Here is a 21746-nt window from a genome sequence, read left to right as displayed (position 1 = left end):
GCTTCTCAGAAGAACACCAAAAAAGTCAGAAAGTCAAACATTAGATAAAGAAATCCGGGACCTCTACAAAGTGAACAGGTGCAACAGAGATGCACAAGGAAAGGCTGCTGCCCTGAAGCTTGCTGATCTAAATTTAGCTTTCAACATCTTCAATGCGAACAAAGAGAATATTTAATCTGTGTTCGCAGCAGGAGCAAAACATAACCACACCATAACCAGATATGCAACAGTGCACAACTCTCAAAGCCTTCTTTACAGCTCAAGCAACATTAAAGTGTTTTTAGAACCCCAAGCAAATGGAGAGAAGAAGAAATGAGTCTGAGTGGTTTTAGCAAATCTGTTTGTGTCATTGAAGCAAATCATTCAAGAGATATGTATACTATTATGTGCATACAAATTATTGAAGAAAGAAAAAAAAACATGATCACTTGAACCTTACACACACACAAGTTACACAGAAACAGTGAGTCAATTTAATAAAATCATTTAAACGAATAGATCCAAGAAGATTAATTCATGAATCCGATATGACTATCACTAAAATACTTTAATGTTATGAAAGCTGTAATTGGTATTTGCCCAAGAACATGAATTATTATTGTGGGCAGCTGTGTATGAGTGGAGGGAGGCACTGCTACATGTCTGGTTGAAGACCTGACCGCATGATTGCTGGCAAATCAAACAAACACATAGAACTTTGTGAGGCAAACATGAGTTCTATTAGAATGCAGCTCAAGAGACAGCCACTGGAATTGGACTGTGATTCACACATGTGGCTCCCAGAGGGATAAGAATGATATTTTCCCTCCAGCTGGATAACAGACATCTGCTACTGCTGTGACTGTGGTCAGGAACTCAGAACAAATCAAATCAGCGGTTTTGTAATGCTTGTCAAAAGTGTGCGTTTGTGTGTGTGTGTGTGTGTACGTGCATGTGCATTCTATGGATGTATTCCAGTTTATTTCACCAAACAACAGTTAAAAAATAATATTGTGAAGTATTATTACCATTTTATATTTTAATATGGCTTAAAATGTCATATATTCCTGTGACGGCAAAGCTGAATTTCAGCAGCCATTACTCCAGTCTTCAGTGACTCTTTGATGAAAAGAAAGTTCAAAAGAACAGTATTTATTTGAAACAAAAACACAAATTTGTCACAATGTAAATGTCTTTTCTGTCTCTTTTAATCAATTTAATGCATCCTTACTGACCCCACACTTTTGAACGGCAGTGTATGTTTGAAAAAGAATAATGATTAAGATGTGCACATGCAGCTCATGCATATTCAAAGGGGCGTATAAAATCTAAAATACCAACATGAAGAACTTGACCCTTTGACCTAAATTCTTTATTTGTTGTACATTAGGTTATAACAGGATGTGACCTTATAAGACCTCAATGGTGTACTACGGCCTAAAAAGTGAGTATTAAATGTCAGACAAATTATTTGCTCGGCATTACTCACTGGAAGGAGGGGGGTCTGGAATCGCCAATCCCTCCAGTCCGCTCCAAGGGTGGTGGCAGCTCTTTGTGGCTCTCTGTGCACTGAGATCCGCCATCCGAGTGTGTGCCTTCAGCCAACACCAACTACAGCCAAACACACACACACACACAGAATTACCCACAAAGACTTCAGGAAGAAACTCTCCAGACTAACTACTAGCCCTGCATAAATAAATAGACCAGCAGAAGGAAGACAAGAGAGTGCATTTGTTTGAGCAGACAGGAGAGTGAAACATGGACCCTTTAAGGCAAGTCAGTTCACTTGGCAGGCTTCTTAATAAAGGCCTTGGGGGGCTATTTCGACATATTTCAAAAAAGCAATGAAATATGACCATGATGGTTTTCAGTACTGATGCATACTTTGCTCACACACAAAACAATTCAGGTTGGTCCAGTTAAATTTCATGCAATAGAACAGCAAATATTTCTATGAGTGGTCCAATGACTCCACCTTATTCTATCAGAGACAAAAAAAGGTGACTTATGATGTGGTGAAGAGCTTTCATGATCCAAATAATGGGTGGTATAAACACTATTGTTAATATTCTATGCACAAACCAATGATAAAACCTTGAAGTACGGCAGAAATCCAATGTACTGTTAAAAGTAGTGATCATGTTATGGTATACTGAAGGTCTCCATGTTTGGACAGCAGGCATTGAAGCCCATATTTCAGTGGAGTACAGTCAATGTCATGCATCACAGCGTGTCTGTGCAGCTCTCTGCAGCTGGAGGCTCGCTGGAGTCCACTAACCTGTATTTTGAACTTCAACTTCAATTCTACCCAACACTATGGGTATAACACCAGCTTGTAGGAGTGTAAATGTGTATTTTAGAGGCAATTATCAGATTCTTTATTATTCCTTGCTTTGCTGCCACTATCAAATGTAAATATTTAAATGCCTGTATTTGTATGAAGTTTACTCATAAAATAAAGTCACAGAGATTAATCCAGATTGCCATTTGACTTCTGTTATGTGGCATGAAACAAGATGGGTTTAATAGGGTTGATCTGATAGACGATGCCATCATCCATCACTGATGGCTATTGATAGACATCACAATGTTGAGCCGACATCACAAAGGTGTCATCACACAAAAAGGTAAAATTAATATTCATTTTATAATTTTATAATCATTTAATACATTTGTATAATCAACAAGCACTGTTTACAATACAGTAATGTATATTAAGAATGCTGATCTTCTGGTCTTGAATGGTTTAAGATTGTCTCCCAGCCAAACCAAGCTGGTATTTATCTAACTGGTTGTTAGGTTTTTGATTCACTAACAAGAGCTGGTTCTTGAGAGTCATTCCTTCAGGAATCGGACTACACTGGTTGCACTGTATTGGTTTATTCACTAGAAAGAACCGGCTCATAAGAATATTTTTTTCAGGAATTGGATTACACAGGTCGTGCTGCATCGGTTTATTGACTAAAAAAGAAATTATGCGAGTTCATGAGAGTCATTAATTCAGGAATCGGAATACACTGGCTGCAACGTATTGGTTTATTCACTAAAAAGAAATAGTTCAATAGAGTCACTTGTTCAAGAATCAGACTACACCGCTCGTGCAGTATTTGTTTGATTCTCTAAAATGATTTATAAGCGGACTGCACTAGTTGCGCTTTATTGGTTTATTCACTTAAAATAACTAGTTCATAAGAATCAAATGTTCAGGAATCAGACTACACTGGTTTCATTGTATTTGTTTGATTCAAATGTGAAAAAGAACCAGTTCATAAGAATCATTAATCCTGGAATTTGTTCTCAGTGTTTGTTCCCCTAAAACTAGCCAACAGACTGACCTGAGAGACCTATAAAAATAACTTAGGCTGTTTAAAGCCGTTTTTTTTTTTTTTTTTCAGCAGCGTTGATACACTGAGATTTCATAATGTCACAATCTGTCTAGTGCAAAGAGGAGGGCACCATCCATCTCACTTACCCAGGACACCACTCTGCCGTTGAAGCAGGGCAGCTTGGCATTATCATCAGAGATTTCTTCTTTGACAACTCTGCGGGAAAGAACACAAACTGTTAGGGACTCGGTGAGACCAGCTCCCAGCTGGCATCTATTTGCAAAAGCTGAGACATACTGAAAGCACGTCACGCTCAAACAGAGGAATTTTCCACTTAGCTCGCAACTGATGAGAATGCTGAACACCCCTGTTGACCAACAACTCTGTTGAAATCTACTCAGTTTTACAACAGGCCTCATTAGTACCTCATGCACGTTCCAGACTACCTACTAAAACTGCTGTTGCCGGACTGATACAGTGGCTTAGCATTAACGTAGATCTAATGTTTCTCTAAGTGTGTGAGCGTTTACGGGTGTTGAGGGTCTGTACATATATATACATACAAGTGTGGGCATATTTATATGTGTGAAAGGTGCAGCAAGGGTGTCAGGGCACAGGAGGTTATTAATAGAGTAAGTGTGTGTGTTAGCAGAGTGTCCATCCCAGGCTGTAAATTCCCTACGTAAATACCATACAGTTACCCTTTAACCCTCCCAGTCGAGTTTCAGCAGTCACACACCTGCAGGTCTCCTGTCATTGTGCATAGGCCTAGAGTGTCCACAGTCCAGACACACATATACAAACCACATGAGACTGGCAAAATCACCACTAATTGCAATCTAGTAATTGACCTAATAAAATATACCTATATTTAAATATATTTGCCAACGAACAACCACTAAAGTTACAGCGATTTCTCACAAGCCAACTTGTACAACATATAACCACTTGCTGTTCAGTAGGTGAGTCTTAAATTGTGTGTTGATCGATTTTTCTGATTGCTTCATAATTGTCACTGATTCATTAATAAGAACCGGCTCTTAAAGTTTCATCACAAATTGAACTACACTGGTTACTGTGTGTTTCTGATCCACTAGAATTCTGAAGATTCTTTTGTTCAGGATTCAGAATGCATTGGGTGCATTGTAATTTTGGGAATTTGGAGGCATTTGTTTGGGAATCTATCTATACTGGTCACACTGAATCCTACTGATTCAATATAAAAAGAGCCAGATCATAAGTAATTTGTTCAAGAATCGGACTACAATGGCCGTGCTGCATTTGTTGTTTGCTAAGAAGAAAAGAAGAACCAGTTTATTAGATTAAGTTGTTCAAGAGTCAGACTACACTGGTTTCTGTTTTTTTGATTCACTAAAAAGCACCGGTTCCTAAAATACATTAGTTTAGACAACACCTGCACTACACATATTTGATACATTAAAAAAAAAAAAAAAGAAGAAAAGAAAAAAAAAAAAAAAAAACAGATTCATTTGTTCGGGAATCAGACCACACTGGTCGTGCTGTATATGAAACTAAAAAACATTTGGTTCTGGTATTTTTTCCCCTGTTCCCAACCCAAGAAAGATCCCAAAAGCTTGGATCAACATGAACTCAAACATGTCACAAATTTCAAAAACCAAACAACAAATGTGTCAATAATTGTCTCATTGGAGAAACATCTGAGAAAAGTTTCAAAGTACAGATTTAAATGGATAGTTCACCTAAGAATTAAAATGTTATGTTTATCTGCTTACCCCCAGGGCATTCAAGATTCAAACTTCACAGATTTTTAGCTCAGACCATTGCAGTCTATTATGATTTAAGTAGTCTTATCATGTAAGTGGATGGGAATCAAGGCTAAAACACAATAAATCAAAACAAAGAAAAACTATCTACAATCTCAATAAGGAGTGTCAATGGTCCACTTGAGAGATAGGTGGTGGTAATGCACTCAGGTCTGTGATCTGCCATAAAGCAAGAAGAAAAAGCCTCCTAACACACCTGCTAGAGGACACACTCACGAGAGCTAAAAATCTCAGTTTGCGTTCTACTGAAGAAACAAAGTCATCTTAGATGGCCTGGAGGTGAGCAGACAATTACATTTTCATTTTTGGGTGAACTATCCCTTTAAGGTATGAGTGCATGTTGTCGATTATGACATGAAGAGTGTCTTCAAGTAATGTTAACCACAGATTTTATTTTAATCATAAATTGAACACAACCACTCTAAAAACCCATTAGAGGTTTCTGAACAAGCCCTCCGGGTCGGCCTAGAGACTGAGATCAGGACTGAACAGCTCTATGCAGAATCCTCCTCTCTGTTTTATGTCATACTATCTTGTACTTTTTCTAACAATTTTAAACCTTTGTCAACTTCTGTTACTGTCTCTTTAAGATGAACAGCTGGATCAAAGCATCTTCTAAATGAATAAATGAAGAAGGGATGTAATATCGGTGATCATATTTTAACCACAAAATAAAAATCTATATTATGCAGTAATTGGTAAACTGTGTTGACAGACTATAATGATTTGAGAAATTTCAGCAGCCTGTCATAATTATTATGTCTTCCTCTCTGCTCCTCCAGAACTTCCAGGTCACATCACCCACATGGCTGTGAGGCAGAGGAGGTGAGTTAAGTGGGACTGAAGGATGACGATAACATGGTCTTTTGGAAAGAGTTACAAAACAAGTGGAGTTTCTGCAGCCTGTGCAAGCGTCCTGAGCCCAGCACAGGAAACTGGGGTGTAACTCTAGTCATGGTTAGGAAGTGTTTGTGTCCTTTCAAGAGGTCTTTACAATATTCAGCAACATACACTGAGGAGTGTGGGGGTGGTCATAAGGAAGTATGTTCGTCCAAACTTGAGGAAAGGTTACACACTGGAGTTTAAATCGGTTCTTCTGGGTAATAATATCAGTTTTAAGCTTAAAACGTCTTCCTAAAGGGATAGTTCACCAGACCCAATGAAAGTTTTGTAGTTATTTACTCATTCTCATGTCATTCTATCTTCTGTGTAACACAAAAGAGGATATTTTGGAAAGTACTGAAGTGTTTTCGGTCCATGCAATGTATGTCAACGGGGTCCAATGCTTTTCTGGATGCATTTGCCTTAAGCTGTATGGACAGCTGAAACATTATTCTAAATATCTTCTTGTGTGCTCTTCAGAAGAAAGTCAGTCATAAAGGTTTAGACGATACTACATTTACAATCTGAATGGTCCTAGCCTGTGCAAAACTCACCATCATGATGCTAGCAAGCTATAAATGGTTGCCAGATTGTTGCTATGGGTTACTAAGGTGTTCTGTGTGGGTTTTTTGCATGTTGCTATGCAGTTGCTAGGGTGTTCTGGGTGGTTGTTTACTGGCCCAAGTCAAAACAGCCCTCCAGCAAATGTCTATGTTATTCCGGTTTCTCTTTTCATGTCTAAGTGTAAGGAATCAGTTTAATAGAGGGCTGTAACTTACTGTTTACTACAGCTAAAACTATTAGACCTAATTTCATTAAATGACATAAGGCTGGAAACAAACAAAAAAAACAATTATATATATATATATATATATATATATACACTATTTTAATATATGAAAAAAATATCTAAATATTTTATACAAAAATAGAAATGTCAACTTGGCAACTGAAATACATTTGAAGAAAAAATTGAAATACTAAAATTGCTAAACTAAAACTGAAATATAAACAGTTACATAAAGCAAAAACTAATCAAAATGACAAACAAATGATTTAACAAAATTACTCAAAGAAACAAAATATAAAATACATTAATAATCCTAAAATAAAACTGATTTTATTATCTACCAGGCAAAAATCTTAAATTAGAGCGCTTAGAAAATAACTCTTCTCTACCAGTCACACAATTTATGGTAAAATTCATATTAATAGCCCAAACAGCCGGAGTTTAATAATTAAGGTTAGTGAAAAGGGTAAATAGTGATGCAAGCACCACTGACGACATTCCCAGTAAGATCTAACAGATGAAAATATATAATAATGCAATATATAACCATGCACATGCCCTTATTCAGAAACGTTATAGGGCTTTTCTGACTAGCAAGCACAAGGTAATGATATCATTTATCTACTTCAGGGATTTCCTGTGATGTGGGATCATTCCATCTGTGAGCTGCGGCACAGTTTAGCATGATCCTATAACAAATAATGAGGGCTGAGACGAGGGCCAGCTCAGTCAGATTAATGCCTGATCATCAGTCAGTGAATGAGACCATGAGATTATTTCACTTACAAGCCGTATCACTTCCAGTCAAAAGCTGACCAAATCCCTTCACACAACACGCAACAGCAGCACTTTAAATATGAAACACAACCAAAGTCTTTCTGTGAAGTCAATGGGGGTCTGATAAAAATACATCAACTTGGCCTGACACTGAGGAATCCATTACAGCGTAACCATTAGTTAAAACACATGCGCTCTATACGCAACGTGTACTGAACAAAGGCTGCTTAAAAGCCAATGAAATCCATCTGGATCATTACTTCCAGTCTTCATTCATACGATCCACTGATATCTTGTTAAACACATCAGATTTATTTAAGACTATGTTTTCCAAACCAACACACACAGCAGAAGCAGTGAAATGGAGGTAACTGGCATCCATCAGTCCTCAGAGAGATGCTGTTTGGGTGTCTGCTGCTGCGGTCTATCCTCAAAGCTGGTTTACAGGGGTAATAAGAGACTGTGGAGGATAATAGCAGAAGATATTATCAGAAGCAGCAGAATGTTGTTTAACATTATGGAGGATGCACACAGTGGGGACCTATGGCAGTAATGTGGGGATTAGCAATGTTTATATTGGACACTGTTGGGCTAGTTATGATGTGATAATAAGGGGTGTGTCTCTACGCCATCCCAGAGTTCATAGGTTCATCTCAGCGCTGATCTGTAAATGTAAACATTAACTAACCCACATCACAGAGGCCCATTTTTGTGCATTTGAGGTCTCACTAGACTTGTGCTGGTTGGATTTCTTCCTGCTTTATGAATGGGTGAAGAATGAACAATGCACGGCTGTCTAAAAATAATGTTCACCGCATTCAGCTGCACACATAATAACTCAACTCCCCCTGAGATGCATTTATGGTTCTGAAATGTTTCCAGATCCAAGTTGTGACTCATAGATTTGTAGCCAAGCATACTGATCCTCAAAGTAGGACTGCTTGGTTATGGCAAAAATCATAATTATGATCAATATCGTAATCATTAGCAGTGGTCGTTTAGACCAAAATCTTATGAGTATGTTTTTTTTCACAATAGCAATATAAAGAGTATATTTTGCTGGACAAATGATTGCTATAATAACACAATTTTAGATACCAATGGACTTTCGTAATACTTGATACCAATTTCAGTGCCACAGCAGAAACTAATAATAGGCTAAATAATGTTTTAAAACATTGAGTAAATAGTCAGTAATACAATTAAAACAAATAGAACAAATAAAATAGAGAACAAACTATGCTTAAGTTTGGAAATTAAGTTTAGGTTTTTAAGGAAGGACAAAACCCCACTATAAAGGAAATAATAATTATAATTTTATCTTGATTTTTGCTTTTTCATAATCATTGAAAGCCAAAATCGAAATTGAAACTAAAATTCAATTAATTGCACAGCCCAAACTCAAAGTATCCTATATATAGGCCCAAGCTACTACTTCGCATTTTAGCACAACAGAAAACTTTGCATTTTAGAACCTAGTAAACCCCAGCAGTCTGACACTGAAGGTCAAGCGTTGTTTGTTCAGCTAATCTACTTCACGGTCACCAGGGCCAACTGTGCACTCAGTGCTAGGTGTAACAGGAAAGCAACGCTGTTAGTAAACTCTCCTATGTTAACAGGAAAAGCTAGTTTTTGTTTTTTTTGAATGTCGTGCTCGAACACCAGCATGTGTTTCGGTTAGGGATGGGTACTGAGAACAGGTATTTTTGGATCAGTACATAATTGGGTTGATACACAAGTACTGATAAGCTTCAGGACAAATGATACTGTTTTTTTTTTTCTCTGTAAACTTCAATATTACCGACGAATTAGAAGCTGCTGTTTGTCATTGCTCTTCACTGAAATATGTGGCCACCAGTGTCAGATGCAATATAAGTGGTCCCCAACACTGCACATTTTGCATCTCCCCTTTGTCTGACACACCTATTTCAGGTCTTGGAGTCTCTACTAATGAGCTGATGATCTGAATCAAGTGTGTTTGATTAAGGTGACATGGAGAACGCGCAGTGTAGGGGGGCCTCCAGGACCACTGCAATATATGCAGTAGTTTAATAGTGAACGAAGGAGGCAACACAAGTAATATAATTAAACATTTACTAACAAAACACAACATCTACTTCAAGCAATGCACTGTATTATGTCTCGCGGCTCTAGCTCTAACTACAACTCGCGAGACATATCCACATCAAATGTCAATTCAGAGGTAGAGTCACACACATGAGACACTGGATTTATTTGCAATCACAAAAGCAGATTATTTGCGTGTGCTAAAAAGGCCCTGCCGGTGAAATGTTTTATTCGCAAGCTGTTCTACCATGTGTTTATACAGAGCGCATCCATCCGAAGAGTCCATACATTAAATTGCCGGTCAAACAGCACCTGATTATTTAGTTATATTAATTATCGTTTGATTGTGCAGATTGTGATCTGTTTAAGAACATAATTTTTGTTATTTTATTATTGTGCTACAGCTTCAATATGGTTCGAATATTGCTACTTAAAACTATAGACAGTAAAAGAAATGGACACAGTGACCCCATTGGGTTCAACGGAGAAAAATAAAGTAAATTAGAAGCACGCACTTCCTGGGGGTCGGGCGTACTGCGCAGACTCAAACTGAGCTTGATGACGTAGAGGTAACGTGAGCAATTGTCTGACAATTGTAAGTCTTCTAATTGCTGTGCCAAGAGAAATCTGAATCACCTACCGAATCTTGCAGAGAAGGCGAGCGTGAACAGGAGCAAATATTGGTAAGTATTCTGATTAATTATCTCCCTTGACTTTATGCCTCCACGTTCCCCCGATTGCCTCATAGACAGTAAAAGATTGTCTGCGAGCTTCTCCTCCTGTCCATATGGTAATTTCTCTACTGTTCGACGGAGAGTCGCTGGTTATGATGCAATCATTAGCCTATTTTTTACAAAAACTGCTTCTAAGGGACCATAACGTAGATTCAAGGTAATAGAGCCTTTTATACATTTTGGTGTTTCTTTAGAAATAATGAATGGACAAATGGATTCTTTAAATGCCTCAGATGTAAAGTTATTCGCTGTCAAAGTGACGCCAAAATGAATGGGAGTCAATGGAATGCTAACAGCAGGTGGGGCCTGCTAGCCAATGGCGGCGCCCAGGGGTGCTTCAAAAAAATATGAAACCCTGCCCCCCTGCTTAAAACGCTAGATGACCTATTGTGAATGACTATGAATACTTCTGAAATTTGACTCAATTTCAAAATGACAACGTTTAACAGTCACAAAAAAATAGAAAGCTGAAAGGGAGGACAGCTGCTTGTTTTATCTGACAGCCTGTTTGCCATTTGGAAATATTAGGCAACTGATCCATTCATGTTAGGTGACTCTGACTTCTGCCTGACAGTTGATGGTTCACAGTCTCTCAATTCCCCTCAACTAACCTCAGTAACAGAAGTGACAGAAATTGACTGAAATTCTGCTACACAACGAGTTTGCTGTCTGAACATATTAGGACCTGTGAGAATTTAATTGGATTTAAAGATTATGTTTGATGTCTTCCTTTTATCTGGCCAATGATGGTCAGTGTATCTGACCCACCTGTCTAACATGGAAGTACTTCTAATAAATTTTAACTTAATTTTAACTAAATTGAGAGTGTGTTTGTTTTAGAGCTATGAAAGGTGCTGCCGCCTTTCAATATCAGGCTGACTTTGTCATGTCATGTTCAGATTTTCTAGTATGATGGCTCTGAAGGTCAGGCCTGAACTTCAAAAGCTTCAAATCCCGGGAAACCAGAGCACTGTCAAATGGAGTTACAACAGAAGACACTGTATTAGGAAATAACCAGGATATATTTGCACCATGTGGATAACTGAAGCATGCCACTGGAGTTGACAAAATTAGCTCTGTTGCAGTGCATGTGTGGTGCTGTGGCAAGCCATTTAACATATATTAATTAAAACTAATTAGTATTTATTATGTTCCTAGAAATTATTTTTAAGTAATCAGACAGTGACTGGTATTTTTTTTCAATTTCACTAATAACTAGAAACAATTTTATTTAATATTAGTCACTTAACAGTGAATATCTTAATACGGTTACTTCTATCGTTACTTTTAGGAAAAAAAAAAAAACTTTTGTTACTGACTTCTATGCTTACCCGTAGTTCAGACAGTAAAACAAACCAGTAACTGTTAGAACCATTCTGGGGGGAATAAAAGAAAAAAGCTGCAAATTGCTGCCAATTTCAATAGTTAAGATTACAAGTCACTGTTGGGGAAAAATGTAAGTAAAGGAATAAGTAGCAGGTATGTACTGAAAAATCACTAGAGACTGGTGTAATAAATGAATATAGTAACCACTGGAACAAGCATTAGTCCAAAAAAATATCCAATTACTAGTGAAAATGAAACTTGAAATGTAAAAGATACTAGTCAATACTGGATTACGTAGTATATACATGTAACTTGATGCAAAGACTAGGTAGTAAGGAATAATGCTGCCCTCAAGTGCACCTTGGGAATCTTTTATTAGAAAGATTCCCAATTATTAGAATTAATTAGACTTTATTATGTATCGGAATTCAAAAAGATACAAATGTAAATGTACATTTATATCACTTACTTATACATGTTTACTAGTAATTATAATATTTCTATACTTCCCTCTTCACATTGACGATAAACGTAAATGTTAAGGCGGCTTGCCACAGTGGGTTGCTCTGAGTCGAGCACCCGCGCAAGAACGCGCACTTTAGAACACGGGTTCAAAGCAGGTGCCAGCAGCAACAATGTAACAATGTAACAACGTCACAACGAACAACCAAACGTTCTAAACGCTTTCCAGGTTTGACAGCGTCTATAAGGCACGTGACTGTCGTAATGCTGAGTCGATCATGGGTGTGATCGTGTTTGTTGAATACTAAACCACACTACAATATGTGCAAAATCATATTTCTCCATACTTACCCGAAATCCTGATCCATGGATTTGAAAAAGAATTTATAACTGTTGACCGGACGGTTGTTGAGGACATTTTTAAAATCCGCCAACGTGACTTTTTCCGGAGAAACCGTCAGTTTCACTAAATAAGGGGTTTCTTCTTCGTCGATATGGTATATAATTTTGGTCTCCGCCATGAGTAGGCTTATATGGGTAGGACAATCATTGGCAGAAGAAGGAGCAAGGGTTGCAGCAGCGCGATACAAAATATATTTGTAGACTATAACTCGTCAAGTGCCATTTATGCGCTATAAAGCGACATTGCTGGCTGCCGGTTTCACGTAGGCAAACAAAAATCCTGGTCTTCAACGGAGCGAGCGGTTCCAGACATAATGGGAGCTTGCGCGTCTCTATTACGGCGTCAATGTTTCTCTCTGATCGCCTGTAAAACAGGAAGGGACGGTTCACATCCCTACGAGCAGGAGTTCAGGATATTTTAGCATTACAGGTTTCTCGTAGAGGTAGGCTGCCCTCTAGCGGTAGACTTGACTGAACTGCTGTGGCTCTGCTAAGCCAACAGCTGTAAAACACTGTACCTTAACCTTGTCCTTGCAAGATAAACCTTTGCAGAAATGCTTTTTTTCCTTTCGTGTTTTCAATATATACAAGGTCGAAGAAAATGGTGGGAGTGTATACAGTCTATATATACAAGGTCGAAGAAAATGGTGGGAGTGTAAACAGTCTATATATTTTTATACAACTAAGTATATGATTAAAATATGACAAAACAAAGGCCTACTGTCATCGTTGTTATAGATTTACATTATAAATGTATCACAAAAATCGTTTGTCTTGCACTATAGGTACCAAAAATCTATTAATTTATAAAGCAAATATTAAGAACAAGAATACATAACCAAACATGACAGGGACATATAGGTAAAAAATAAAGAGCTTTACAATTGTTTAATATATAAAAAGTTTTACACATTAAACAAATGAATAGTTTGTATTGTTTTAAGATATTATGCATTTTTCTTTTCCATGTGACTTTATGAATGTAATAAACATTTATGATAATTCAGTGAAAAAATATAAATGCTAGATTTGTTTCACAATCCAATGACAATTATGTACATTCCCCAAAAAATCTCAGGAGCATTTTTATTTAAATTTTATATTTTAAAATGTATTTATTTAAAAAGGGGGCGGGGCTGGTCTCGCCCTGTCTTCCTGTTTCAGTTAAAATTACGTCAACACGTCAACAATCATTTCAGGGGACCTTTAAACATTTTGGATCATTACAGTATATATTTTCTGACAGCAGAGGGCAGCATTGTTCTTCTCTATACTTCCTGCATTCCCGAAGGTATTGGATGTTTGTTTTAAAAAATCAAGTCATTTAGAATAAAAAAATCCAGCTAAACTCACAATCTACATTTAAATCTCTGCCTCACTGTAAACAATTAAAGTGAACTTACTCTATGTATTAACCGTATTCTGTAGGATACCACTTGCTCATGCAGTCTTAGTCAATCAAAACAACTTTTTTAACTTAAACTGTATGGTAAATAGTTTTTGTTTAAAGTGCCATTCTTTTCGTCTTTTGAAATGCAATGATTGACATTTAAACAGTAAATAACTAGGAGGAGTTGGATACCCTTATGGGGGACATATGAGATCAGTTAAGACACATAGTGGATCGAAACATTTGTTAAAGGGCACTTAGTCAGTAGAGAGGGCTATAATAGAGCAACAATGTCTTAAAATATGGAAAGAATGAATCGTAATTACACAAAATATTTCAGAATAAACTTTATTATATTTGTACATTGGTCATCTATACTGATGTGATCATATATTGCCTCTATAAAGATACATGTACACTCCAGAGCAAATAAAAACTACTGCATGAATGCTTAACCTATGTAAATGAACATCACTGACCAAGGAAATGTCTGAAAAAATATGATAATGCAAAAGAGATAAATGGGACTTGTTCGTATTGCGAAAGCAAATAAACTGTAACTGTACAATCTACATAATGCTGTAAAACAAACCCCATAAAAAGACAATGGACCAAAGAAGTCCTGGTCAATAGGACTCAAAATTCAAACAAAACGTAATGTATAGATAGTACATTTAATTGCCTTTGAAGTTCACTTGTGTACCATCTTTGACTATTTAGACCTGAAGCCACAGCTATTTGTTTGCTTCCTGAGTTTTATAAAAAAAATCCCATTCAGATCCAGACACTTACAGTGGTTTCTACCACACAGAATTTTAGCAATTCAACTTAGAAATTTAGAAATTTAACACAGAAGAGAACCAAACTGAATTCAGCAATTTGATCTCTCACATTTTTGCATATGTGTAACTTAAAATTCAATAGATTACCATTACGGTAAACTGCTATCATGATAAAAAGATTTCAATTAAATTGACCTACAGTGTTGCATTTGAGTATTATAACATCATGTAAGCTGTAATTATGCTGTAGAAAGTCAGTACTTCCGTTCTTGTCCTCAATGTAAATGTAAAGTCCTTGAATCTCTTCTGATTCAGCACACTCTGGACCGGCCAGCAGCTCACTATGAATCACTTCCATGACATTCTCTCCATTTCTTTAGATGAGAGAAAGGAAGACAGAGAAAGAGTGTGTAAACACATCACAATCGTTGTCCGGAACGGATTTCACTAATTGAGTCCACTTTACCTCTGTTTAGATCAATAACTTTTGGAGAGGGATAGTTGTTTGCCGCTGCCTTTTCTTTAATTATGTTGTTCTTGTAGTCTAAATAAAAATCACCATCTATTAATATATGTCAAATGTAACTGAGACACTCAGCTTTTGAAAAAATATATATTTCACTGGAAAATTCCTTGTTAAAAAAACAATAACCAGTCAATTAAAAAAAATGTAATGTAATGTCACTTGAGAATATTTGAAGGAAAAAAACAAGATTCTTGCAAACCAAATCACACTTCTTTAGACTTTACGGCACTAGTTACAGTGACTGTCTTTTCTCTTTATTTCCATAAAGTCTTGATTGTTAAATGACCTATTTGAGCTTTAAAAGAAATCATGGAAAAATGTGGTTTCGCTTACCCATTCGCAAGTCTTCCTGATTGTAGGGTTGCAGTGCTGTGGCATCAGGCTCAATGGATGTCCTCCTCCCCCTGCCAAGTAAAGTTATGCCATTGCCTTTTATGTATTGGAGAGTGTAAAATTATTATTGTGGATCTTGCTTGACTCAAAAACAATGAATAAGATACAGTGAAGTAGTATCCATTTTGAATCCCTACCGTTCAGACCTTCGAACCTCAAACTCAGGCCCTGAATCAGATATAATATGAAAAGTAAAAAGAAAGTTCAGTAAGATTCAAGGCAATAATCTCAAAGGTACTATTTTATATGTAAATGTTTCAGGTTACCAACATTCATTTCGATTAAAAAGCCAAATGCATTTCTTTTCCTGTTTATAAAATAATCACTTTATCTAATCCACATGATCCTACCTTTTTTTCTGCAGTGTCTCGTGGTCATAATGATGCCAATGAGCATTAACAGAAGCAGTAGGAAGATTGCCAGGATGTAGCCTACTTGGTGCAAGAGGTGAGTTTGATTCTCAGGCAAAATGACATTGAGGATGCGAGGCACTTCAACCATGTGTGTATCTGCTCACCAAGTAGAAAAAAGAACACCAGATGATTGAGAACTCTTAAATATCTGATTGTATAAAACATTTAATTACATTATTACTTTATGAAAGGCAAGAAACAAAGCAGAAAAGCCCAAATTACTAGTTTGTTTTTCCCATTTCATCCAGGCCTGCCAGGCGAGAGGGGAGAGGGACAAGGTTTCATGTCAGAATGGCCAAAACAGGCGTAATGAGTTCCAGACCTGACATCATACCACAGCAACGGAGAAGAGAGAGAAAAAAACACAAACCACCAGAACTGGAAGCGATAGTGCAGGCGGAGAGAAATACCACCACTTCATGGTCAGTCTGTCTGGAGACATTTTCCACTTCTTTAGTGCCCCATAATAACAGGGAGAATTTCAGGGATTGCATTTAAGTAGCACTTATAAGACCAAAAAACCAAACAAACTCACTGTGTACTGCTGTTTGTGTGTTTTACAGTATTGTAAACTTTGTTCTTAGCATAACAACACAAAACTGACTTCTTCATCCTAAAACTAACATGTTGACTAACATTACGATTACTTCATGAGTCAGTGTTTCTCACTACAATGAACAATGAAGAATCAAATCAAGAATCAAGTGAAGAGTCACACATGCTAAGACTGGTCATATTTGTGTAATACTGAGGTATTTAACATTTAACAGTGGAAAATATATTGTAATACAACACATACACAAATTTTGGGTATTATTTCTACGGCCATTTTTGTTCATTATTCATAGGACAGCTGGAGAGAACAAAAGTGGCAAGAAGTGGGATGGGGATACTTAATATTTAATAAAAAAAATATTTGTAATATATCATTTACAATTCTGAAATAAATATTTACAGCTATATCACAAATAATAAGTGAAATTAAGAAATAAATAATTAAATAATTAAAAATAAACTTATTTAGATATATTTTTTAAATAAAAATGGCTAGTTTTTCCTCCCATTAAAAAAAAAATATATATATTTTTTTTTAAAGAAGGTCACATTTAGACGATGCATTAAATCTATAAGCTGACTGACAGGGCACATCCTTTTACTTACAGTGGAGTGGGGCAAAATGTTTACAGACATGTGAAGATCTGAATCTAACACAACCTTTCCTGCTTTGTGCTTTCATGTTACAGTGGGCCAGATGTTGTACAGATGTGTCTTTTCATGTAAAAATAAACAAATTGTCTGAGCAATGATGGTAAAATCTGTGAACCCCAGAAAAAAGCAAGACGTTGTTGTGACCTTTTGGAGCTCAGCGATTGCTAAGCAGAGGAAATATGAAGCACTCTTCCAATAAAACCTCCCCCACCTCCTTTATGACCTATTCACTACATTTCTGTTGAAAACATTCACTCGCACAAACTCATCTTTACAAGTGTTTTGAAACACGGCAATGACAGAGCCGAAAAGACTGCCGCGAGTCAATCTGAACAAAGAGTAAAAGGCAAAGGCATGTTTGAGAGCTCAAAAATAAAAATAAAACAAACAAAGAGAGATGGAAAGACTACAGTAAAATTCCCACTGGAGAAGATGGAGCAGAAAAGTAAACAGAGAAAAAGGCAGGAAGTAAAGATAGTTCTCAAGCAACATTCCTCCCTAAACCCAAATACTGTCTACATGTAAAAGGAGGAGCAAAGCAGCTGATTAGAAAAACACAGAGATACATGTTTAAAACAGGCTAGGAAAAAGAAAAGTTTACTGTTTCACAAGTCCATGAGGCATTGAAAAAAAAGAAAAATGAATTTTCTGAAGAATCATTTGACAGATCTTGTCATACAATTTCCGGTCATAATGGCCAAAAAAGAAAAAACACCATAAAAGTGATCTATACAACTTGTGCACTATATTCCAAGTCTTCCAAAGCCATGTAATAGCTTTGTATTGGAAACAACCAAAAACTGAAGTCTTTATTCACTGATATTCACCTCAAAAGTTAAAAATGGCACAAACACCAAACGGCATTGGATTAAAGCTTTTCAGAAAACTTGGAATATAATACACAAGTTGTACAGACCATTTTTATGGTGATTTTATTGGATCTTGACATTCCTTTGTCACTTTAATAGCTGTTAACACAATTACAGTTATTCATAAACAAATCAATTCAAATAAATTACACAAAGTACTAGAACAAAAAAAATCAAAGGCGCAACAAATAAAAGGCTTAAATCAAATTTTAAAACAATTCTCTTACTTGGGTCATCAGCAGGTGGGGCAGAATAAGAAGAACGAGTTTTTGGTGCATCAGTAGAGGAGCGCGCTTGAGGTGAAGGCTGGACAGAAGGGCCGACGATCACCCTGAAGATTCGTCTTTCATGCAAGCCACAGTAGTGATGGTGAAGGTGGCAGGAATACAAGCCTTTATCAGAGGGCTGAATGTTGTGGACACTCAGGGAGAAATCCCCCATGTAGAAGGCATCAGTTGAGATGTTCATCTTATTCCGGAGGAAGAGCGGCCCATACTGCCGGTTCTCTCCAGAGGCATACATGTCGATGAGGCGGTCTGCTCGGTCACGGGTGACCCCAGGTGCCTGCCAGTCCCAGTGGACCACTTGCTGTTGGCCCTCGTCCTTCTGACTGTCCGTCCACAATTGTCTGCGGTTCATACAGGGAAGCACCACACTCTTTCCCACCAGAACCACAAACACGGATTTGTTGCCAACCCAGACACGCTTTTCCTTTCGAGCTGCAGATATAAACATTTTTAGAAAGAAGTTTAACTATATAAATAGTAATGTTTATATTTATATAGGGTTTTTTCTAAGCGTAAGGTTGGATATCAATGATTAAAAACTATACCGTGTCATTTTTTCAATGTTAAAATATCTATTCCAGTTAATGCATGGACAGCTACAACAAAAACATTTTCAGATTAACCTCCCCTGAAACCATAAACACTGTGGCTCCGTTGTATTTATATACTCCACTCTGTGGGGCTAGTAGAGCAGTTTGACACACTTTACACAGCTTTACATAAACATGCCTGAAACTATGGAGCCCTGGAAGCATGGAAGCCCATTGTCACCTCAAAATAAAGGTCAAATAAAGCCAAATTGTGAGATAAAAAAAAACCAATTCATACCATGAAATACACAAGATATAAAATTGCTCAGTTAGATTAAAATTAAAAATGATATATAATAGTCATAATTGTGAGTCATTTTGTGAAATATAGACACATTCCAAGATTTAGTCACAGTTTTAAGATCTGTAAAAGTCGCAATCACTATTTCTTAATTGTTTTTACTCTGAGGTGGAAAAAGGCAAGATAAACTAGAATAGATGTCAAGCTTGTTCTCTTACGTGATTTAGTGACGTTGAGCTGGATTTGAACGGACTGGTGGACCTTGCAATAGTGGTGATGTAGGTTGCAGGTATAGATACCTTTATCATTCATGTCCACATCTGTGCAAACAAAACAGCAACACCAGCAGTTATTTCAACACAAACGAAAGAATCAAGAGTGACATGGTCTAAAAGGATGAACTTACTATTAATAACTAGTGAGAAATTTCCATCGCTAAAGGCGTCTTTTGAAATAGTAATTCGACCCCTGTTGTAGTCGTTGTACAAGCGCTCTGTTCCCCCTGAGGACATATCTAAAATGCGCTCCACAGTGTAATCGGGTTGGTTCCGGATCAGGTCCCAGTGCACGACACGCTGACGGTCCCGCAGGCGATCCTGCCTCCAAACCATCCTCTGGTTATGACACGGCAGAAGAACATCTGACCCGGCTGGAACAGTAATGTTCCTCGCCTCCACAACCACACTTGGCATGTTGTTTTGTGCCCAGGCTTAAAGACATATACATACATTACATTTTCATTTGGGTTCATACTGTGATAAATTGAGAAACGGCCAAAAAAAAAAAATATATATATATATATATATATATATATATATATATATATATATATATATATTTTGTTACTCACTCACCACATGGTAAGATCAGGGCAGACCAGACTGAAATGAGAACAAGAACACGAGCGTTAGAATTACTGAAAGTTTAAGTCATATTTATTCACATCATCTGAATATGTAAAACTGCATCTGTCCTGTAGATGTTTCAAACACAGAACTCTGCCCCAAATCACTGTTTGCATCAGTTAGTGTTCAAATTGTTAATGCAGACAAAATAAAACTTAGTTCTGATCTTCAGAAGACTTGTATTTGCTGCAATGCCAACACAAAGAAAATTGCAGCACAGAGGATCCATTCATTCCCTCTCAGCAGTCAGACCTTTTATCCAAAAGATAAATACTGACAGAAATTCAGGTCTCTCCACAAACATCACTAAAAAATAAAAAGTTTTTTAAGAAGAAGAAAATAAATTGATCTATCTATGGTCAAGAAATAGAAAAGGTCAAAAGCAGACAGCTATCACAATCCAACACCAGATGTGCGACCATGTGAGGAATTCAAGGGGTGAATTTGTGAATTGCTAGGTTTTTTTTTTTTTTGTCTAAACAAGATTCAAGTAGCATTAATAAACTAACTTGGTGTAAATAAAAGAGAGATTGTGTTTAGTAAGGCAGTGTTGTATAAGAGCCTGACTGAGCTGGAGAACAAAATATGGCCACAAAAACCCTGTAATTGTCTTTACACGCATGACAGTGTCTAAACAAAAAAGACTATAAAACACTGACTTGTCTCTCCACACAAATGACTACAATTGACTCAGAAAAGTAAAAAATGCAGGGTGAGCAAAAATCCACCTCTGTAATTCAACTTGATATACATTCTCAGACCAAGTTTTACACTCAAAAATAAAAAGATCAATAAAAGAACTAAAAAGAGAATAGCAGAAATAAAGGATAATTCATGAAGAAAACTGCTTTCCTCTTTCAAACTTGAGAAGTAGCACATGTTGAAAAGCACAACATTAATGTTTACTATTGCTGATGCTGCAGAATGACGCTGACGCACTGACTCTTTCACAACTGATGAACACAACAGACTTTAGTTAGAGTTGAGCCCTGATTTAGTGCAGCAAAACAACACACTGTTTAAATCAAACCAAGCTGTACAATTTAAAGAAATACGGAGGAGGAGAAGCCGGTTTACAGAAAGAGAAAAACAAAGCAGCAGAAAAGTAGTTTAACCTAAATCCTTCTGCCAAATATACAGACATTTTATATAAACAGATTTAACCCAAAAATAAATAAATAATTAAAATAAAAATAAAAAAGCTTTGACAGAGCCCAGCACGAGACAGAGATAAAAGTTAGTGCACGATTCCATATTCACTGTGAAGGATGCAACACAGAAGAATATTCCAAGTAGCCTATTGTGTAGGTGAAAATGTCAAAACAGCAAAAACAAGTTAAAGATATATATGAAAATTCGTTAAAACACGATTTGGCTACTTACTGTATGGCATAAGAAACATGTCCGGAAAGTGGTGAAGATATTTGTTAAGTCTGGTGATCGACGAAACAGTTTTTTCAAAGGACTGCTCCCTCACCTCAAACGTTTCGTCGACCAGCGACAGAAAACGAAATATTTGCCGTCTGCTGGTCTGGACCACTGACATGCCCCTCCTCCAGAATATCAAACATCATGAAATACTAAACTC

General features: G+C 36.9%; 2 protein-coding genes across 3 annotated transcripts in view; both read right to left on the bottom strand.

Moving 5' to 3' along the window:
• The window catches only part of LOC113065625 (segment polarity protein dishevelled homolog DVL-1-like), a 28447-nt gene extending 15472 nt beyond the window's left edge, over positions 1 to 12975 (bottom strand). Inside the window, exons 1-3 of the mRNA XM_026237040.1 lie at positions 12503 to 12975; positions 3455 to 3524; positions 1469 to 1590 (exon numbers count right to left, since the gene is read on the bottom strand). Of these exons, the coding sequence (XP_026092825.1) occupies positions 1469 to 1590; positions 3455 to 3524; positions 12503 to 12672 (362 nt within the window). The 5' untranslated portion in view covers positions 12673 to 12975. The remainder of the gene's footprint in view (positions 1 to 1468; positions 1591 to 3454; positions 3525 to 12502) is intronic.
• A 1300-nt stretch (positions 12976 to 14275) lies between these two features.
• On the bottom strand, positions 14276 to 21719 carry LOC113065623 (matrix remodeling-associated protein 8-like). Of its 2 annotated transcripts, none has more exons than XR_003279060.1 (10): positions 21542 to 21719; positions 20108 to 20134; positions 19660 to 19962; positions 19472 to 19573; positions 18363 to 18854; positions 15995 to 16153; positions 15782 to 15812; positions 15585 to 15680; positions 15192 to 15269; positions 14276 to 15099 (listed from the first exon to the last, which is right to left on the bottom strand). XR_003279060.1 is itself a non-coding variant. In XM_026237036.1 (10 exons), the coding sequence occupies exons 1-10, from the start codon at positions 21702 to 21704 to the stop codon at positions 15074 to 15076; spliced, it is 1452 nt and encodes a 483-aa protein (XP_026092821.1). In that variant the 5' UTR covers positions 21705 to 21719; the 3' UTR covers positions 14276 to 15073. The 2 variants fall into 2 exon arrangements, 1 of the variants encoding a protein (XP_026092821.1); XM_026237036.1 differs by having other exon boundaries at positions 15585 to 15655.
• Between the last annotated feature and the right edge of the window lie 27 nt (positions 21720 to 21746).

Source organism: Carassius auratus, chromosome 48 (genome assembly GCF_003368295.1).
Source record: "Carassius auratus strain Wakin chromosome 48, ASM336829v1, whole genome shotgun sequence".
NCBI classification, from domain to species: domain Eukaryota; kingdom Metazoa; phylum Chordata; class Actinopteri; order Cypriniformes; family Cyprinidae; genus Carassius; species Carassius auratus.
The sequence above is the reverse complement of the archived record's forward strand: the minus strand, read 5'-3'. Positions and strand labels throughout refer to the sequence as shown.